Genomic DNA, 17,544 nt, shown 5'->3' on the forward strand with positions numbered 1-17,544 from the left:
TTCTAAAGTTTCTAAGAAGGCAAAAAGAATGGAGGTTACAGGGTCATCGGTTACAGGGTCATCGGTTCCACAGTCCTCGGAACCGAGTGTCCCTTTGGTTCGGAGCCATTTCCCAGTTTTGGAGCCGGTCTCTGAGATTCCCTCATCACCTCTGCTCCAGTCAGCACCTTCGGTGCATTCCTCGAAGTCTTTGGTCAGCCTCTCAGATATGGATATGGATCGGCTAGTGCAGAAGCTTCTACGGGCACCAGGACATGCTAAATTGTTGTCGGCCCTGACTCTTTCGTCAGAGCCGAAGACCATTTAACCGGACTTGACTACTCCTCCTCTGAGCCGTACTGGACTTTCGGAGCCGAAGGAGTCCGAAACGATAGTTGTCGAACTTATGGAAATGAGACCCGCACCGGTGTTATCGGTTCCATCTACTTGGACGTCCTCTGCACCGAACGAGGACGCTAGGAGCGGACACTCTCCTGTCGGGTTCAGGGAGGATAGTCGGACCGATTTGTCGGTGCTGACTCTTCCTCTCGGGGCTTCGGATCGGATGAGCTCGGCTCCTACTTCGGGCTCGGAGCCCATGGTTTCGGTGCGGGAGGATCGGACGGACCCTCCGGATCTGTCTACCCCTTCTCGTTGGAGCCATGGTGCTTTCGATGCCATGAGGAGAGTCCTGTCTCATAAGACATCATCGGCATCAGTTTGGGCTTCCTTCTCCTCTCAAGCACCTGTGTCTGCTTCTACATCTACTGGTTCCCCTAAGTGTAGAGACCCTGAGCCTCAAGTAGTCCCAGAGGGCGCCCTCTGTTTTGCCAAGACCTCCCTAGATCCCCCCACAGAGGAGGTACCCAGGAAGAGACTGTGCAAGAGGAGGCACTTGGACTGCCCACAGGAGTCTTTGACATCAGACACTGACTTGGATGAGTCAGAAGGGTCCCCTGGATCCCCTCTGAGGATATCTCCTTTGCGGAGATATTAGAGATCCTGAGTCAGAGGAGCGGTTGGCAGTCCAAAACCCCTACTGAGGACGAGTCAGTGCTCTTGAAGGCTTTTGGGTCTCAACCTTCCACTTTTTGGGTGTCTCCGCCTTACAATGAGCGCATGGAGCTGATCTCTCGTAAGACGTGGGAGTCACCGGAGGCCATGGAACCTGTCCCTTGGAAGCTGAATAAATTAATCTCTGCCCCAGTGGACAAAGCCTTTTTGACCAAAGGAGTGCCTGTTAATGCCATGGTGGTAGCTACTGCCACCAAAAAGGAAGTGTCTGAAACATCTGCATCTCTCCATCCTCCTAACAGAGATTCTAGGATCATGGATAGATATGGGAAACGCATGTTTAGTTCAGTGACTTTTTCTCTGCGATCGCTGAACTATTTAACCCATTTCACAGACTACAAAGATCTCCTGAAAAAGCTAGGAGATACTCTCCAGGGTACGATAGCTGCAGGGGTTGCCAACAAAGTCAACACACAGCTTGCTACCCTAAACTCGGTTGTGAACTTGTCCATGCGTCTCATATCTTATGCAGCTGATGGTTCGAGTAGATCCACTAGTTCAGGCATTGCTGTGCGGAGACAAGCCTGGATGCGTCTCTGTTCCTTTGCGGAGCCCTTTAAGTCTTCTTTTATCAACACCCCATTTGATGGCTCATCACTGTTCGGGCCTAAAGTAAAGGAAACTTTCACCAGGTGTGAGCAGGAAGGCAAGACCCTATCTGCCGTTGGAGTCCGTTTTTCTACCCCTACTCGGCCCTATCCCAAGGGCCCTAAGGGCAGAAAAATGTGGTTCCGAAAAGCACAGGGAGCCTTTCAGGACACACGTGGAGAAACCCCCTCTAGAGGCAGAGGAGGGGGGTTATAATGGAAGGCGCCACCCACGTGGCAGAGGGGGTCTGCAGCAACAGGGTGACAGAGGCCAGTTCTCTGGTCAGCCCTACCAGCGCTCCTGAAAGTAGGCCCGGCTGTCCGGCTCTGGAGGCAGTCGGGGGTCGCTCATCTTTGTACCCAGAAGCCTGGCTAAACATAACGTCAGATGCATGGGTACAAAGCATCATTTCCAGAGGATATTTCATACCGTTCTCTTCCCCTCCCACTCCTGTAAACAGAATTCTAGCTGTTCCACCCAGTCTCAGGGAACAAGCAATCGTAGAGGTCCACAAATTGCTAGAAAAAAAGAGTCATCCAACCAGTCCCAGCAGACCAAGTTAGATTCGGAACTTACTCAAGATTCTTTTTGGTACCAAAGAAAACAGGGGACTGGAGACCTGTCTTGGACCTCAGCAGACTCTACCAATTCGTAAAGAAAGAGAAGTTCTGAATGGTCATGCTTCAGTCCATTCTTCCCTTCCTAGGGAAAGGCGATTGAATGTGCTCCATAGATCTCAAGGACGCGTACCATCACATAAAGATGAACAGACACTCCAGGGATCACCTGCATTTCTGGCTGGGAGCCAATCATTACCAGTTTCGAGCCCTGCCCTTTGGTCTCACTACAGCCCCCAGAGTGTTCACCAAATGCATGGCAGTGGTCACGGCTCACCTGAGGCGTCTAGGATTGCAGGTGTTTCCATACCTAGACGATTGGCTCCTCACTGCTACCACCAGGCGTCAATTGACTCAGGCAACACAGTATACTCTGACACTCTGCCATGAATTAGGCATTACAATCAACTTCGAAAAGTCTGCCTTATTGCCATCGCAGCATACCGTTTTTATAGGAGCAGAGTTAGATACCTCAACCACCACTCTACATCTTCCAATTGAAAGAGTCTCACTTCTTCACCAACACGTCAACTCACTGGTGTCAAAGAACAAAGCTACAGCAGCAGAAGTCTTGAAGGTGCTAGGTTTGATGGCGGCAGCAATCCTGGCTCTACCACTCGCAAGGATGCATATGCAAATCCTTCAGTGGCTCCTCTTTGCTCAGTGGTCTTACCAAAAGCTACAGATGCACCACATGATTCTCATCACAGATTCTTGCAAGAGAAACCTTCGGTGGTGGTTGACGTCTCTTCATGTCACAATCGGAAGACCCTTTGCCCCCCCCCCAGTAGCCACTGTGACCACGGACGCTCCCCTGATAGGGTGGGGGGGCATTTTCAGGGAAAGACTGCCCAAGTCACATGGACGGATCAAGACTCACATCTGCATATCAATGTTCTGGAGTTGAGAGTGGTACTTCTGGCATTGCAGTACTTTCAGGACTCTCTTCCTCTAGGGACAATTGCAATTCAGACGGACAACATGTCAGTGGTCTGGTACTTGAACAAGCAAGGCGGAACCAAGTCTTACCCCCCTTTGTCAAGAAGCCCTCAGGGTATGGCAATGGGCTGTGTTGTCCCAGCGTTTTCTGTTGGCAACGCACATCCCGGGGAAATCCAATGTGATAGCGGACAAGCTGAGCAGGGCAATACTGTTGTCTCACGAATGGTCTCTCAACCAATGAGTTGCGGATTTAATTTTCCGCAAATGGGGCCAGCCTTGCTGCGACCTCTTTGCCAGTCACATCAATAACAAATGCAGAAGCTACTTTGCCCTAATACCACCTCCAGGACATCCCCTGAGAGATGCACTCATACTTGATTGGCCCCCGGGTCTCCTATATGCATTCCCACCTATTCCATTGATACCCAGGGTTTTACAGAAAGCAAAATCGCTGGGAAGGACAGTTATCCTCATAGCCCCCTACTGGCCTCAACAGATTTGGTTCCTCTTCCTTCACCATCATCTGCTGGAGGATCCATGGATCCTGGACCCAGTTCCGAACCTTCTGACACACCCGTCAGGGGACCTCCATCCTTCACTGCAGTTCCTAAAGCTGACTGCTTGGCTAATCCACTTCCCCTAATTGCCAGGCTTCATTCACTCTCAGATGATACAAGACAAATCCTTTTGTCTTCTCACAAGCCATCCACCAGGAAACTATACCGCAGTAAGTGGAACAGGTTCTCAATTTGGGCCAATATACAGAAAATCGACCCTTTCCAAGCTCCTCTATCATCCATTTTAAAATTTTTAAGGAAGGAGCAGCAGCTACCACAGTTCGAGTCTAGTTAGCCACCATATCAAATTTCCACCTTGGATTCTATGGGTTGAACGTTATGGGCCATAAGTTATCTAAGGCTTTTCTTAAAGGTGTTTTTCACATGAGACCTCCTGTCAAAGTCCCTTATTCTCCCTGGAATTTGAATTCTATGCTGTCTCAAATAATCCCCCCCCCCCTCGAACCAACATCTTCTTGTGATCTCAAATATTTGTCCTGGAAGACTGTATTTCTAGTGGCAATTACTTCTGCCCGCAGAGTGTCAGAACTTCAAGCATTATCTATCAGACCTCCTTACATGATTTTCCATGCTGATAGAGTATCTCTCAGAACAAACCCCTCCTTTTTGCCTAAAGTCTGTTCTGAATCCAATATCAATCAGGTCATTGAGTTGCCAGTCTTTTTTTCCCAACCACTCTAACAAATTGGAATACACGCTGCATAAACTTGATGTACACAGACAGCTCAGATTTTATCTTGATAGAACTAAGGATATTAGAAAATCAGATCAACTTTTCGTATCTTTTTTGGAGGCCACAAAAGGTAATCCAGTGATTAAAACAACCCTATCTAAATGGTTATCAGATTGTATATCCTTTGTTTATGCGAATGCAAACGTGCCATTGACACACAGACCTAAGGCTCATTCTACCAGAACCATTTCTACGTCTTCTGCCTTTCAAGCTAAATTGCCCCTTGACGATATTTATGCTGCAGCCACTTGGTCTAAGCCTCATACCTTTATCATGCATTACAAAATAGATAAGGCTTCCAGGGACAGGTCTTCCTTTGGTTCCACTGTACTGAAAAACGTACTTCCATGAGCCACCCAAGATTGAGGGTGCTAGGGACGCTACCCATCAGTGAGAATAAACAGCGAGATTTAACAACGTCACATAAAGAAGTTATGTACTCACCATAACATTCCATGTGAGTTGTTTATATCGCCGTTATTCTCGCGTCCCTCCCTCCTTCCCCCTCCTGGCTGACAGTTGACTTAGAGGCTGGTACCATCCTGGTTATTCAGTACTTCTTCTTCCCCTTTGGGAAGTGCTTCCTTGTAGAAAAAGAAAAAAGATATATATACTCGCAGCAAACAAGACTTGAGGTAATTCCAGCAGTGCATTGTGGGATAAGGGGCTTGGTCTCGAGCTACTGGCAAACCTTGAGCTTTTGATATAGGCTCCGAACCCATCAGTGAGAATAAAGGCGAGATAAACAACTCACATGGAACGTTATGGTGAGTACATAACTTCTTTTTTGTCTATTTCTTCCACATGTTCAGTGTACTTTGTAAACCAACGTGTATGTATTCCATTTTCCTGGGCCGTTAACATTAACTTTTCATCTCTTGGTTTAATATCCCTTCTCCTTAACCATTTCTGCATTAGATCCTGATCGGCATGAGGTTGTTTCAGGAGCTTACCGTACTTTCAACTATATTTATGCCTTTTACACATTTCCTGTCTTCTCATCTGATCCTCCTTCTTATATTCTTTCTTTTTTGTTTTTTAGCTTATTCAGTTGCTGCCTGATTTTTGTCTGGTTTGGTTTCCATTCCTGGTTGACACTGATACGCTTCTGCCAAACTAATTAGGGGAAATCATCTTAGATTTGTTCTCTTCACATTTCAAAACTTGTTTGAATCTGAGGTTACCAGATATGCATTATGTTTACAAATCTATGCATGCAATCAATATTGAGGAGGCCCATGCCTCTTTCAGAACAAAGGATGTATAATCTTGGTATACAGTGATTTTTATATATCATTTGATAAGCGTGACGCATTTTTCTTGTTTTCCTGTCCAACTGATCTAGTATGCTCTGGGGCTTGTCAGTCACCCCAAAACCATAAGAACAGGAAGAGTAAATTGGTTTATAGCTTGGACTTTATTCTTTGATGTCAGGGCTGTTTTCGGTATTAATTTTAGTCTTCTAAAGTATTCTTACTGAATATTCACATTACTTCATGTTTTATTGTCGATCCTTTGTCTGTTCCCAAATATTTATACACTCCCTCCTGCTCAAGTTCTTTTAGATCAATCAAATTCCTGTCCCAGAGTGATATTTTCTTGGTGCTGCAGCTTTCCTGCTTTAAATGTTGCTTTTGCACATTTATCAAGACGAAATGACATTAATATATCATCTGAGAAAGTTTTGACCACTTCCAGTTGTGCTTTCAGCTCAGCAGATGAACTATACAGTTTTAAGTCATTCACAAAAAGAAGATAAGTCTTTAGACTTTGTTGTCTGGGAGCTAAATTGTACCCATGACTTAATCTAGTAAGTTGACAACTTAATGGGTTAAGGGCAAGACAAAAGATGAACAGTGACAAAGAATCACCCTGGAATTATCCCCCTTTAAAATTTTATCCATGGGGTAATAATGTCCTTTATCATGGCTTAGCTGCATAGTAGTTTGCCACTATTTCATGGTTACTATAATGTAAATAATCAATCTTGTACATCTATAAGCACCCCTTTATCTATGAATGTGGGATGCTTTGGGATGTTTTTTTGTAATCTATCCATGCCATACTTAGATTTTTCCCTATCTTACAATTCTCCATTATGATTTTAACAACAAATGATACTTTGTTCCACATGACTTTCTTTTGTTACCCATTTGTTCTGTTGTCATGATTGAATTTTTTTCTAAATGACTATAAACTCTGTTTGCTTCAATTCCAGTATGTAGTTTATACATCGTTGGAAGGCTAGTTGTCTGTCTATAGTTTTTTAAGATAGCTTGCATGTTCACTCTTAATTAGGAGTATCCTTTTTCCTTTTGTTAACCAGGTTGGTATCTGTTTGAGGCATCCATATAAGTAGTCCTTACTCAGAGCTAAATCTTTGTGTACTGATGTTCAATACTTTAAGCCAGAACTTGGGTATTGCATCTAGACCTGAGGTTTTCCAGTTAGGAGCTTTTTCTTAAATTTATTTCAACTTCTTCGTGCATTACTTCATCCCATTTCCTACCCTGATCATTTGAAGTTCTTACTGTTTCTATTACTACTTCTATTCATTCAGCATATCCATGTTCTACAGGGTCTTCATAAATATACAGGGTCTTCATAAATATTTCTCCAAAATGTGGATATTTTTTTCTGTTTTGGTGGTTTCTATTCCTTTTGCTTTGTTTCAAAATTGTCTTTAATTTTTTTTTTGATCATCAATGAATTGCTTATTTTGTACTTTTCCTTTATTTTTTCTGCATATCTTCTAAGTTTTCTGCCTGTGCTGATATCTTTAGTTTATTGTTTGTAGTAGTGTACGATAGATCCTGGTCTGTTCTAATTCCGTGTGTTGCTTTTATCCTTTTTATCTTTCCAAGTATTTTTGTTGATTTGTTCCATCTTCTGTACTCTTCTAGTAGTGACAATTCTTGTCTTAATTGCTTTATAATTTTCCCTATTCGATACTTCCATGATGATGTTTGATTTTTTCCCTTCATTTTTCTTACTGCCCTCTATTTTTGTGGTTAGAATTTATCCGTTATTAATTTTTCTGCACAGTAATATATCCTATTTACTTCTGTTGTATCAGCATCAAGAACAAAAGTAACCTAGTCAGCAAACCTAGTACGACCACAATAACAAAATAAAAACAAAATAAAAAAATAACAAAAAAATAAAACAAATCTATTTTTTTTTCATGCCCGGTGAAGCAGAGTTATCAATAAAAGTTTTACTTGCAATTAAACAATTCTTGCACATTTATATTATCTCGATGTCCTGGTACGCATTTTTTTTTGTTTTTACTTCTGTTATATCACATGAATTTCTGTTAATAGTCGTGATTATTATGTTTCTTTGTTTTATCAGACTTCTAACATTTTGGGTCATTGACTTTCTGTAATCTTATTTCTTTTGTCGATCTTAATATGTCTATCCATATCTATTAAATCAAGCAACTCTTCCCTTAGATCTTTTTCTGCAAAACTGAGGGCACATTCTTTATTCTCTTTTTCCTGTGGGCATTCTACAGAAAGTTCCAGAACATTTTCTAGTGACATACTCTCCCCAGCTGCATTCTGTGCCATCTGCTGCTCCCCCACATGGGAACTCACCTGCCTCTCACTCCACAGCACGCACTGAGTCGCAGTTGCAACCGCTACCTGTTCTTTCCCTTGCTGTGCAACTCCAGTTGAACTTTTGAACTGATTTCCTATCAAAGGCTCCAGAGTATCTTCATTTGGCAACTGATTAGTTGCTTCACATACCACCTCTTTCTCCTTAATTTGGGGGCTCACTGTTCCATCATGCTGTGGATGTTACCAGAGTTGGATTTTCTATACTAAATCCTTCACTTTGCAGGAAATCCATAACTTCAGTTTTTATTTCTTTAACTTCTCCATTACTAATTCTCTTTTCTTCTTCCCCCTTTGTTTTTTTTTTGTATTGTAAATTTTTCCATATCTAGATACCTTTGCCTGTATTTCTCTTCAAATATCTTTGTTGCTGCTTATTTTATATTAATTAGTTTTTCTTTCTCCTTTGCATAAATATTGCACCATATTAAATCTCTCTTTCTTTCCCAGATGTCTCCTGCTCCACCTGGGTCTTCTTACTTTGGGGATTCATTTTTCCATAATGCTGTGACATAGACTGTGTTGGACATTCTACAGTAAATCCTTCACTTTGCAGATATTCCATAACTTCAGCTTCTATTTGTTTAACTTCAACTTTACTAATCTTCTCTTCTGCATTCCCCTTTGTGATTTTATTTCTTGTATTGGGAAATTGTCCTTATCTGGGTGCCTTTGCCTGTATTTTTCTTCAAATGTCTTTGGAGGTGCTTTATTGTATTGATTAGTTTGGCTTTTTCCTTTACATAAATATTACACCATATCAGATCTTTCTCTCTTTCCTGTGTTCATATTTCTTTTTTAAACCTTTCAAAGATCTTTAGGTTTTGTTCTTTATATTTTTGCACATCCTCAGTTGCTTCTTTTTCCAAACGGCCCAATGATTCTTGGTCTATATAATGTTTTTCATAAATACATTGTATTAATGAATTCAAATTTGCATTTCAAGCTTTTGACAGTTTTTCCTATGCAAGTATTTTTCTTTCCTCTAATTTCTCTTAGTCTTTTAGAATATCCGGACGTGCTAGGCTTCTTGTGTAATATTAAAGATGCATACATTTCTTTCTTATCTTCAGTAGTCCACTCTATCGTATTTATGGCTCTTTTTTGGCATGTCAGTTTTTGAGATTTTTATGGACCACTACTTCCAGCTACAATGTGGAGGGGGGGGCATTCTTCATCAGAGCCTGGTTTAACCCCATTGTAAGACTGTTGTCATGTCTTAAGGATTATCCACTGTGATTTTTTTCCCAGTCCTGGCACTAGTGTGCCCACCAGGATTGGGCACTTTTTTTATCCTGGGACTTGTGCATCTGCTTTCCTGGTTATTTTTTAACCTACTTCTTTCCATGATGCATGATATATAAAATATAGTCTATATACTGTTGTCGTCTTGTGAAATGTTGTAAAAAACAGGCTCCACCTTGTGAAGGTACTCACCAAGACTTGAGAAGGAATTCAGTTCCAGCAATGCTGCTCTTCTTTGCTTGCTGATTTTTTTCATCTCACCATCTGGACATCTAATCATCTTTTCATCTATCCTGTAGGGCCTTCTAGATGTTACAAAAAGTGAATCACTTATAAGCCTGAATATAATCGACTCTAGGAGAGTTGGTGACACTTGATCAGCTGTGTAAACTCCTGGCTTTCACATTAATAGTTAAAACTGTGTACTGCTGTTTTCACATACATTGACAGTGTATATTTGAATAAGATCTGCCGCTAGGATGACTGGCATAGCTCTGTTCTCACACTGTGGTTTCATAGGTGATTCACAGTTTGTGGTGTGAATAATGGCCACTTTGAAAGCATTGATTCTTGCTCCTTAATCTCGCCATCACTTTTGGTCCCCAGAAGCACTTCAGGTTCTGATGGATAACACAACTGTCATGTCATCAACAAATAGGGGAGCATGAAATCTTACCCCCCCATGCAGATTAGCAGTGATGGCCTGGGGCATTGCTATTTGTCACAGTCTTTTTCTCCAGGCAGTTTACATTCCATCAGAACAGAATAGAAAAGGTTGGCAGATCACCTGAGAGTATCAAAGGCAAGACCCTATGAATGGATGTTGAACATGGATGTCTTCCTTCAGATTGCCCACCAGAGGTGTACCCCAGATATACATCTATTTGCCTCCATTCTGAACCATCATCACAAAATATTTTCCTCCAGGACCACTTTTAAGGAAGCTTTGCCACTGTTGCCTTCTCTTTCACATCCCCAGTTACTCTTGGTGACCCTTTTGACTAAGACAACTTTGGTTCTTTCTTCTTTTCCAACTAGCCAAAGGCAATCACCACATACTACCGCAAAGTATGGACATGCTTACACAACACAAGGACTCTTTCATTCACTCACATCTGAAGACACTCAACCTCACAGTAGGGATGATAAACTTTTAATTCCTTGTAGGCTTTATTCTGAGGACATGCTGCAGGTAATAAGAGGCTAGAAAATCTGCAACTAGATCATGTCTAAGTGAAAAATATTTTGTTTTTGGTGCCAAGAAAGCGGATTGGATACTTATCAGGCAGGTGTAGCTTCTATCCTCAAGTATTTGTGTGAGCTGCTCATTTTAGTCTGGCATGTACATCCATTAAGGTACATTTGCCAGCTGTCTCAGCTTTTCCTCCCATTAATCCATTTCCTTCTGTATGTTTTTAGGTCATGGAGTTCCTAAAAGTCAACCTGTTTGTCCGATTCCCCCAGAAAATATATGCCTCAGTTATGTGCTTGATAAATTAACTTTCCCACTCTTTGAACCTCCTTTTTCTGCTTCTTTGAAATATTGCTGAAAAACATTCTGCTTGTTGCACTAAATTCCGCTAATAGAGTCTCTGAGTTACAAGCCCTGATTTTATATTCCTTCTTTTCTGGTTTTCCACATGGACAGTGTGTCATTTCAAACTGGCCCATTCTTTATGCCTAAAGTCGTCACTGAAATGTCTCTGTTCACCTTCCTGCATTTTTCCTTAACCCTCAAAATAATGGTGAAAGAATTGTACATTTGCTAGATGTCCACAGGCAACTAAAATTTTATTTGGGCAAGATTAAAGAAATCAGAAAACCTGATCAGTTTTTCATTTCCTTTGAAGATAAAAAACAGGGCCTTCTAGTATCCAAATATACCATTTCTAGATGGATATTCTTTACCATCTCCTTTTGTTATTCTTTCCATAGTAAAGCCCCTCTAGGTAATGTTAAAGTGTATTGTGCAAGGGCTGTAGCATCTCCAGTTGTGTTTTTAAGGGCCTTGATTCCAAATCCATACTAGGTGTGGCTGCTTGGTCTTCCATTCACACCTTTACAAAACATTATACAATTGATGCCTTTTCTAGAGCCAGAACTGGATTTACCAGAACCATACTTCAAAGGTTATCAAATCATAGTCATATTTGTCTTACTTGTTTAAGTATATGTTATTAATTTTTGCCAAAGTACAACGGTTCTTAGCTTGCTTTCCCTACTCAGAGGCTAAAACTGATTTACTGGATATGGCTAATTCTGCTTCACAAGTAACCGAGCACTCCACTAAGTATGCTTTTCACACAATTTATGCTGTTTTCTGGGCTGTTGCTACTGGAACAGTTAATTGCCGAAATGCCTGGGAGAGAGTGCCAAACTTCCCTGAAAACCTAAAGGGTCAGATTTTAAATCCCTCTCTTGATAAAGATATTCTGTTTGAAAATTATTCACCTGAGGTTCTTAAGAAGCTGGAAGAGAGAGGCAACCTGCTGCAAGTAGTCAAATAAACATTAAATTTATTTGGTACATGGAAATTGGGGAAAACTCTAACCCTCGTCCTTCCTTTCAAAGACCATTTAAATATTTCCAGCAAAAGTCTTCTAAGTAATGGTATCAGAAAAAAAAATGACAGGGTGATTCAAAACAGAAAAGAGACCGATTTCAAGGACCAGCCTTTAAAAAGAAAAAGCAATGACTCGTCCTACCGTGGCTTTCTTCCCCGTATTTTCGACTGTCTTTCCCATTGCTCTCATCTCTGGAAACCGGTAACCTGAAATTCTTGGGTTCTAAAAATAACTCAGCAGTGTTACAAACTTCAGTGAGGACCCCCTCTTGTACAAACAGATTCAGCTTTCTCCTTGAATTCTTTCAGATCTGCTGACTCAGAGAGAAAATAACCAGTTTCCACTTAAGAAAAGAATCTCAAGAAACATTGTCAGGAGTGTTTCCTTTTATGGTTCCTAGAAAAGAAGACATCTGGAGACCTATTTTAATCCCTTTAAAACTGAATACTTTTCTCCTGGTTCCAAAATTCAAAAGGGTAATATTAATATTACAAACCCTCTTTCCTTTATTGTCATCCAAAGCTTTTCTGGTCACTCTAGAGTTTGTTTTTACCCTTTGGTCTTCTGCTGTCCCAAGAGACTTCCTGAAGTGCCTTACCACAGCTCATAGGATTCTGCAGACTTCAAGGCATTCACATTTAGCCCTACTTGGATAATGGCTTCATTACAGCTCCCTCTGCCCAATACACACTGGCATATTTTACCATCATCTGTTCAGCAAATTGGTCTTCAAGCTAAACCTCAGAAGGTCATACTTGGCTCCAGTCCACAGAGTAGTTTTTCTAGGTTACCTTCTAGGCAACTCTGTAATTTCAACCTTTTGACACCCCCCCCCCCAGAAAGTGTCCTCTTACAATTACCATTCATAAGTCTGTCTCCTTACAATATGTCCACAGCAAGAAAATTGGTTTTATATAGTTTTGTCCATTCTTATGGTCCCATATGCCAGACTCCACAGGAGGAAAATTGAGCGATTCCTCATATCTGTTTGGGACCAATATCTGCATCCTGTAGTCCCTCCCACTCCCTGCCCTCAATATCAGAAAGAAGGAAGACATATCCTTCTTTGATTTTGGTTCCTTTACATTAGTAGGATACGTTGTTGATCCACTACTAAAGTCTGAGCAACATATTAACAAACTAGGCATGTTGTATTATGCTTGCCCCTTTATGATGTCACATGCTTGCTTACACCTTCCTTTAAACAATATCCTTTTTTGTTTTGATTTCTTTAAATTAGTTGGATATCTCATTGATCCAACAAAGTATGAGCAACATATTAACTACATTTTGCAACAATTCAGCTACGGACTAGCATGTTTTGCTATACATGTCTCTTTATGTTGTTGCATGCTTGCTTAAACCCTCCTACTTGTACTGTTTTTCTGCTCTCCTATTTTCCAAAACATGTACACCTTCTCTTAAATCCAGGCTCACTCAAGCATGTCACAGAACCTTAAAAATTGACCCTGGTTATTCTGCCAAACCATACCAGTGTCTTTCACTCCAAACTAATAACTGGGTAGAATTTGTTAACAAACTCAGCATTAAAAGTCACACTGCTCACAAAATTCTATACTAATCTAAAACATGATCTTCACTAATTTGCTTTCTTTCTTAGGTGTTCCCCCAACTGTACATTTTTTCCTTCATTCAGTTATTAACTGTTGCTGAAACGTGGGACTGTCTACTAATAACAATACAAACTCTTTCTGACACTTTGTCTTTTTGCATTCAGTAAAAATGTGTTCATACAACTTGGATCCTTATTTCTGTCTCTAATAAAACACCTTGACGTTTCCTTCTCTCAATAATCCTGTATGAGTCATAGTCACTGCATTACTTTACTAAGCTCTTTTAAAGCTTTACAGTTTTTGACCAGAACCTTTATTGTATATTTTTCTCTGTTGCTGCAACAGGTAAACATATTAACCCAATATATTATTTCCTCAAGAATATTGTAAACTAGTTTGCTATTTATTGGTAATGCCTTCATATTTAGAAATGGACTACATATGTTGTGTATTGTAACTGTTAGTACCCCTGTGTTGTAGTCTGTGGCTATATTACTTTATTATTGTCTGTTAATTGTAATATGTTCAATATGTGTGATAGTAATACATTGTTGCACTTTGCATATTGTAATCAGCGCACATAGAGTTTTGTCTCTTGTCTTCAGGCCTCTACTGAAAACGGGTCATCCCCAGCCAGACTATCCTAGTTAGCAAAATTCATGCAGTGTATGAGTGAACATGTGCATGTCCTGTGATTGACTGGCATCCCATCCAGGATTAGTTCACTGCCTTACACCTGTAAATTTTTGGGATAGGCAGTGTTTCAACATGACCCTGAATAGGATAAAGCAGTTATTGGAGAATGAATGAATGAAAGCATTTGATGTGAAGCATGTTGTATACACTGCGATAGCAATTTGAATACTTTTAGGATGTCATACCATATTGAGGAAGGAATGCTGTAATTATTTCCGAAAAAAAAGTTGCTTGGTTAGCGGCTGTTTTGTTGATAGGAGTAACTTTAGAACCATTAGTATAGTAGCACTGATGTAGCTATTTTGTTTTCATTTCCACAGTAGTAGTTCAACAGCTTTTTTATTCATTACCCTATTTTATGTTTTATAGGCAGCTAATTTTGGATGGACAGTGGGATGAGGTGCTGCAGTTCATTCAGCCTCTAGAGTGCATGGATAAATTTGACAAGAGGAGGTAAGACTGCAGCTACATTGTTAGATTTTAATTTCTGTGGTTTACCATTGCTTTTGAATGGAAGCTTTTGATGTGCTGAGTGATGCTGCAACTATGCACCACTTATATGCTGCAGCAGTGATCTGCAGGCAATGGTTAAAAAAACTTTAGGCATAGCTGCTTGACTTTTTGTACATGTACTAAAGCAATTCATTTGAGAGCTAATCCTATATCTGATTTTCTTGGAACACTAGAATGTTATTTCACTGAAATAATGACCTAATTGAGCAACAAACTACTGAAAACAAACAAATTGCTCCACAATTTAAAATGACCTTTCCTCATTATGCTGAGATACGTAAATGGTGGCTGCATTTTGTTTTTTACTGCAGTATATGTGTGTATGTGTTAACTAAAAGGTTCTACGTCTGTCACGCATGCAATTTTCATTGTATAAAAACTCTTAATAGTAAAATAAAAAAGACCTCTAGTAAAATGTAGAAAAATATCTGACTTGAATGTCTTGGGGGGGGGGGGTGCGCACAAGAGTAATAATGTTTAGAACATGAATTTTTCCTTCTGATCAAATTGATAAACCAAAGGCTGCTGGTGACTCGTAATTTACCGTCATATCTGCCTGTCTGCTGGTTCCACTGTATAATGTGTATTTTAGAAGGATATTACCATCAAATAGAATCTAAGCAGGTGCTAGGGGTGGAGTACACAATGGGATAAGCACAGTAAAATTAAGGAACATGTAATTATATTAAGTCCCTTTTAATTAAATAATTTTTAGCTGTCTGACTCAGTCAGGATTTTTATATTGAAGCTCTTCTGCAGTAAGGAACAGAGTGGTCACTTTTATTTATTTATTTTTTATTTTTATTAAGTTGTCAAAACATAGGCAGGCTTACAGTTATATAAAATAAAGCAAAACATGTTAACATATTTACAACTACAAACATTATACATCACATGTAATCTTTTATATGGCTCCCTATTGAAATGTCAGCACTCGAAATGCAGAGTGTAGAGAAGCCGGAAAAAAGTCCGAAAGCCTAGAGAAGTGATTTTGAAAATCGCTGTTCTCCTTAAACACCTTTTTGCAGGAGTGGGGCAAGCCCCCCCCCCCCCAAACTTATATATACCAAGATCACCATACCGTGTAGAAAAGGAAATAGTCTGAGAAATGGCATTTCAGAGTTAGTGTAAGTAAGTCCAAGCTTTCTGCCATTCAGTCTCCATATTTTGGACTCACTCCAGCAGGTCCCGACATTCAAATGGTTACCCTTTTATACAGTTGTCATCAATTCAACACTAGCATAAGTTGATCAGTTCCTGCCTTCTCTGCAACCTCAACCCCTCTTAAACAAGTAACCTTTTTATTGAATTATCACTTAAGACATAGGCAGTCATACATTTATATAAATCAAAACAGACTATATTGACATATTATTCAGTTGCAAACATTATATATCTCATATAATTTTTACATTGTCAGTCAAACATGTAATAGCTCATTCAATTCCTGCCTTCCCTTAAACGTCATTCCTCCTCCTAAACATTATTCTGCATGTATTGTTCCCACAATTCCCATTTTTTAGGTAATTTACTCCTACCCTTTTCTTAAGATCCCACTTCAGTTCTTTATCTCTGTCAGTATATTCACTACTTCTAGTACAGTTGGTTTAGACTTCCGTTTCCATTTTCTAATAACTGCTTTTTTGGCAGCCATCAAAATTAAACTCAGCAAGGCCTTCCTATGTCTGTGCAATTCTGATTCTGTGTCACAGCTCAATACAACAATTTGCTCACCCACTATTTCTGACACAGTAGTCTGCAGGGAATTTTTAAAGTCTGCCAACTCATTACACTCCCAAAATATACATTCCCAATTATCTTTTTCTTCCCTATCACATCTCCAACATCTGCAAACTTACTGAGGAAAAGTTCTTTGGTGTCTGCTTGGGGTATAAAAATACCTATGTAAACATTTCCAAGCAAAGATCCTAAATCTTCTAGGCGTTGCTGCATACTTGTGAGCCATGCATACATATATCCTCCCATTGTTACTTTTTGAATTGCTCATCCAATTTCTCTTCCCAATCCTTTCTTTACCTCCTCTGATTGTTTACTATAGTTATCGTGTAATATTTATATGTCCTATTAATTATCCCTTTTTTAACAGCAGCTTCTGTTCTAGATTCTACTGAGCACTCTACCAGTGCTGGTATTTCAGTATTTCTTTTCTTTTTTCTATACTCTGATATCAATTCTTGATAGGGAAGACAGTATCTAGCCTGCAGTCCAAATGAATTCTTGGCCTTTTTCCATTCTGTTACCTTTCCCTCTCTAATTCTTTGCTCCCAATATCTTGGTTTCTTTGCCATTTTTTTCCAGTAAATTCCTGCCCTCTCTTGTGTATTTTCGTGCCCCTAGTTACAGTCATCCCTATAGGCAGAATCTCCTTTGTCTGTTCTCATGTTGGCTTAGTTCTTAGAATAATTTCTGCAAAAAGTTCTGCCACTTTATGAATATAATATTCTATATGGCTATTGTTCCTTTTAAAGATTTGCATCCAAAATCCTACTCTTTCCTTATTTCTTGAATTTCCTTCCTGCTTCATCATCTCCTTCCACTTTGAGTTGTAGCTTTCTGCTTGTGTTATGTGTAATAGCCTTAACTGTCTAGCTCTAAAATATCCCTTCAAATCCGGTAATCATAAACCACCATATTAAGTGTTTTTCATCTTATCCCACTTGAGGCTTGCCCTCTTTTCCTAGAAAGTCGTTTAACTCTTTATTAATTACTGTCCACAACTTCTTCTCTGGTTGCTAAAAATATTCCTGAGCAGCATATAAAACTAAAGGGACTAAAAACATTTGTACTGCTTGTATTTTGC

General features: G+C 40.0%; 1 protein-coding gene across 1 annotated transcript in view; it reads left to right on the plus strand.

The window, feature by feature from the left end:
* Positions 1 to 17,544, plus strand: part of WDR47 (WD repeat domain 47) — a 2,078,858-nt gene that overhangs the window by 268,021 nt on the left and 1,793,293 nt on the right. Inside the window, exon 3 of the mRNA XM_044086053.1 lies at positions 14,580 to 14,663. Coding sequence (XP_043941988.1) covers positions 14,580 to 14,663 — 84 coding nt within the window. The remainder of the gene's footprint in view (positions 1 to 14,579; positions 14,664 to 17,544) is intronic.

This window comes from Protopterus annectens, chromosome 10.part0 (genome assembly GCF_019279795.1).
Source record: "Protopterus annectens isolate FY-2018-M chromosome 10.part0, PAN1.0, whole genome shotgun sequence".
In the NCBI taxonomy this organism is placed as follows: Eukaryota; Metazoa; Chordata; order Ceratodontiformes; family Protopteridae; genus Protopterus; species Protopterus annectens.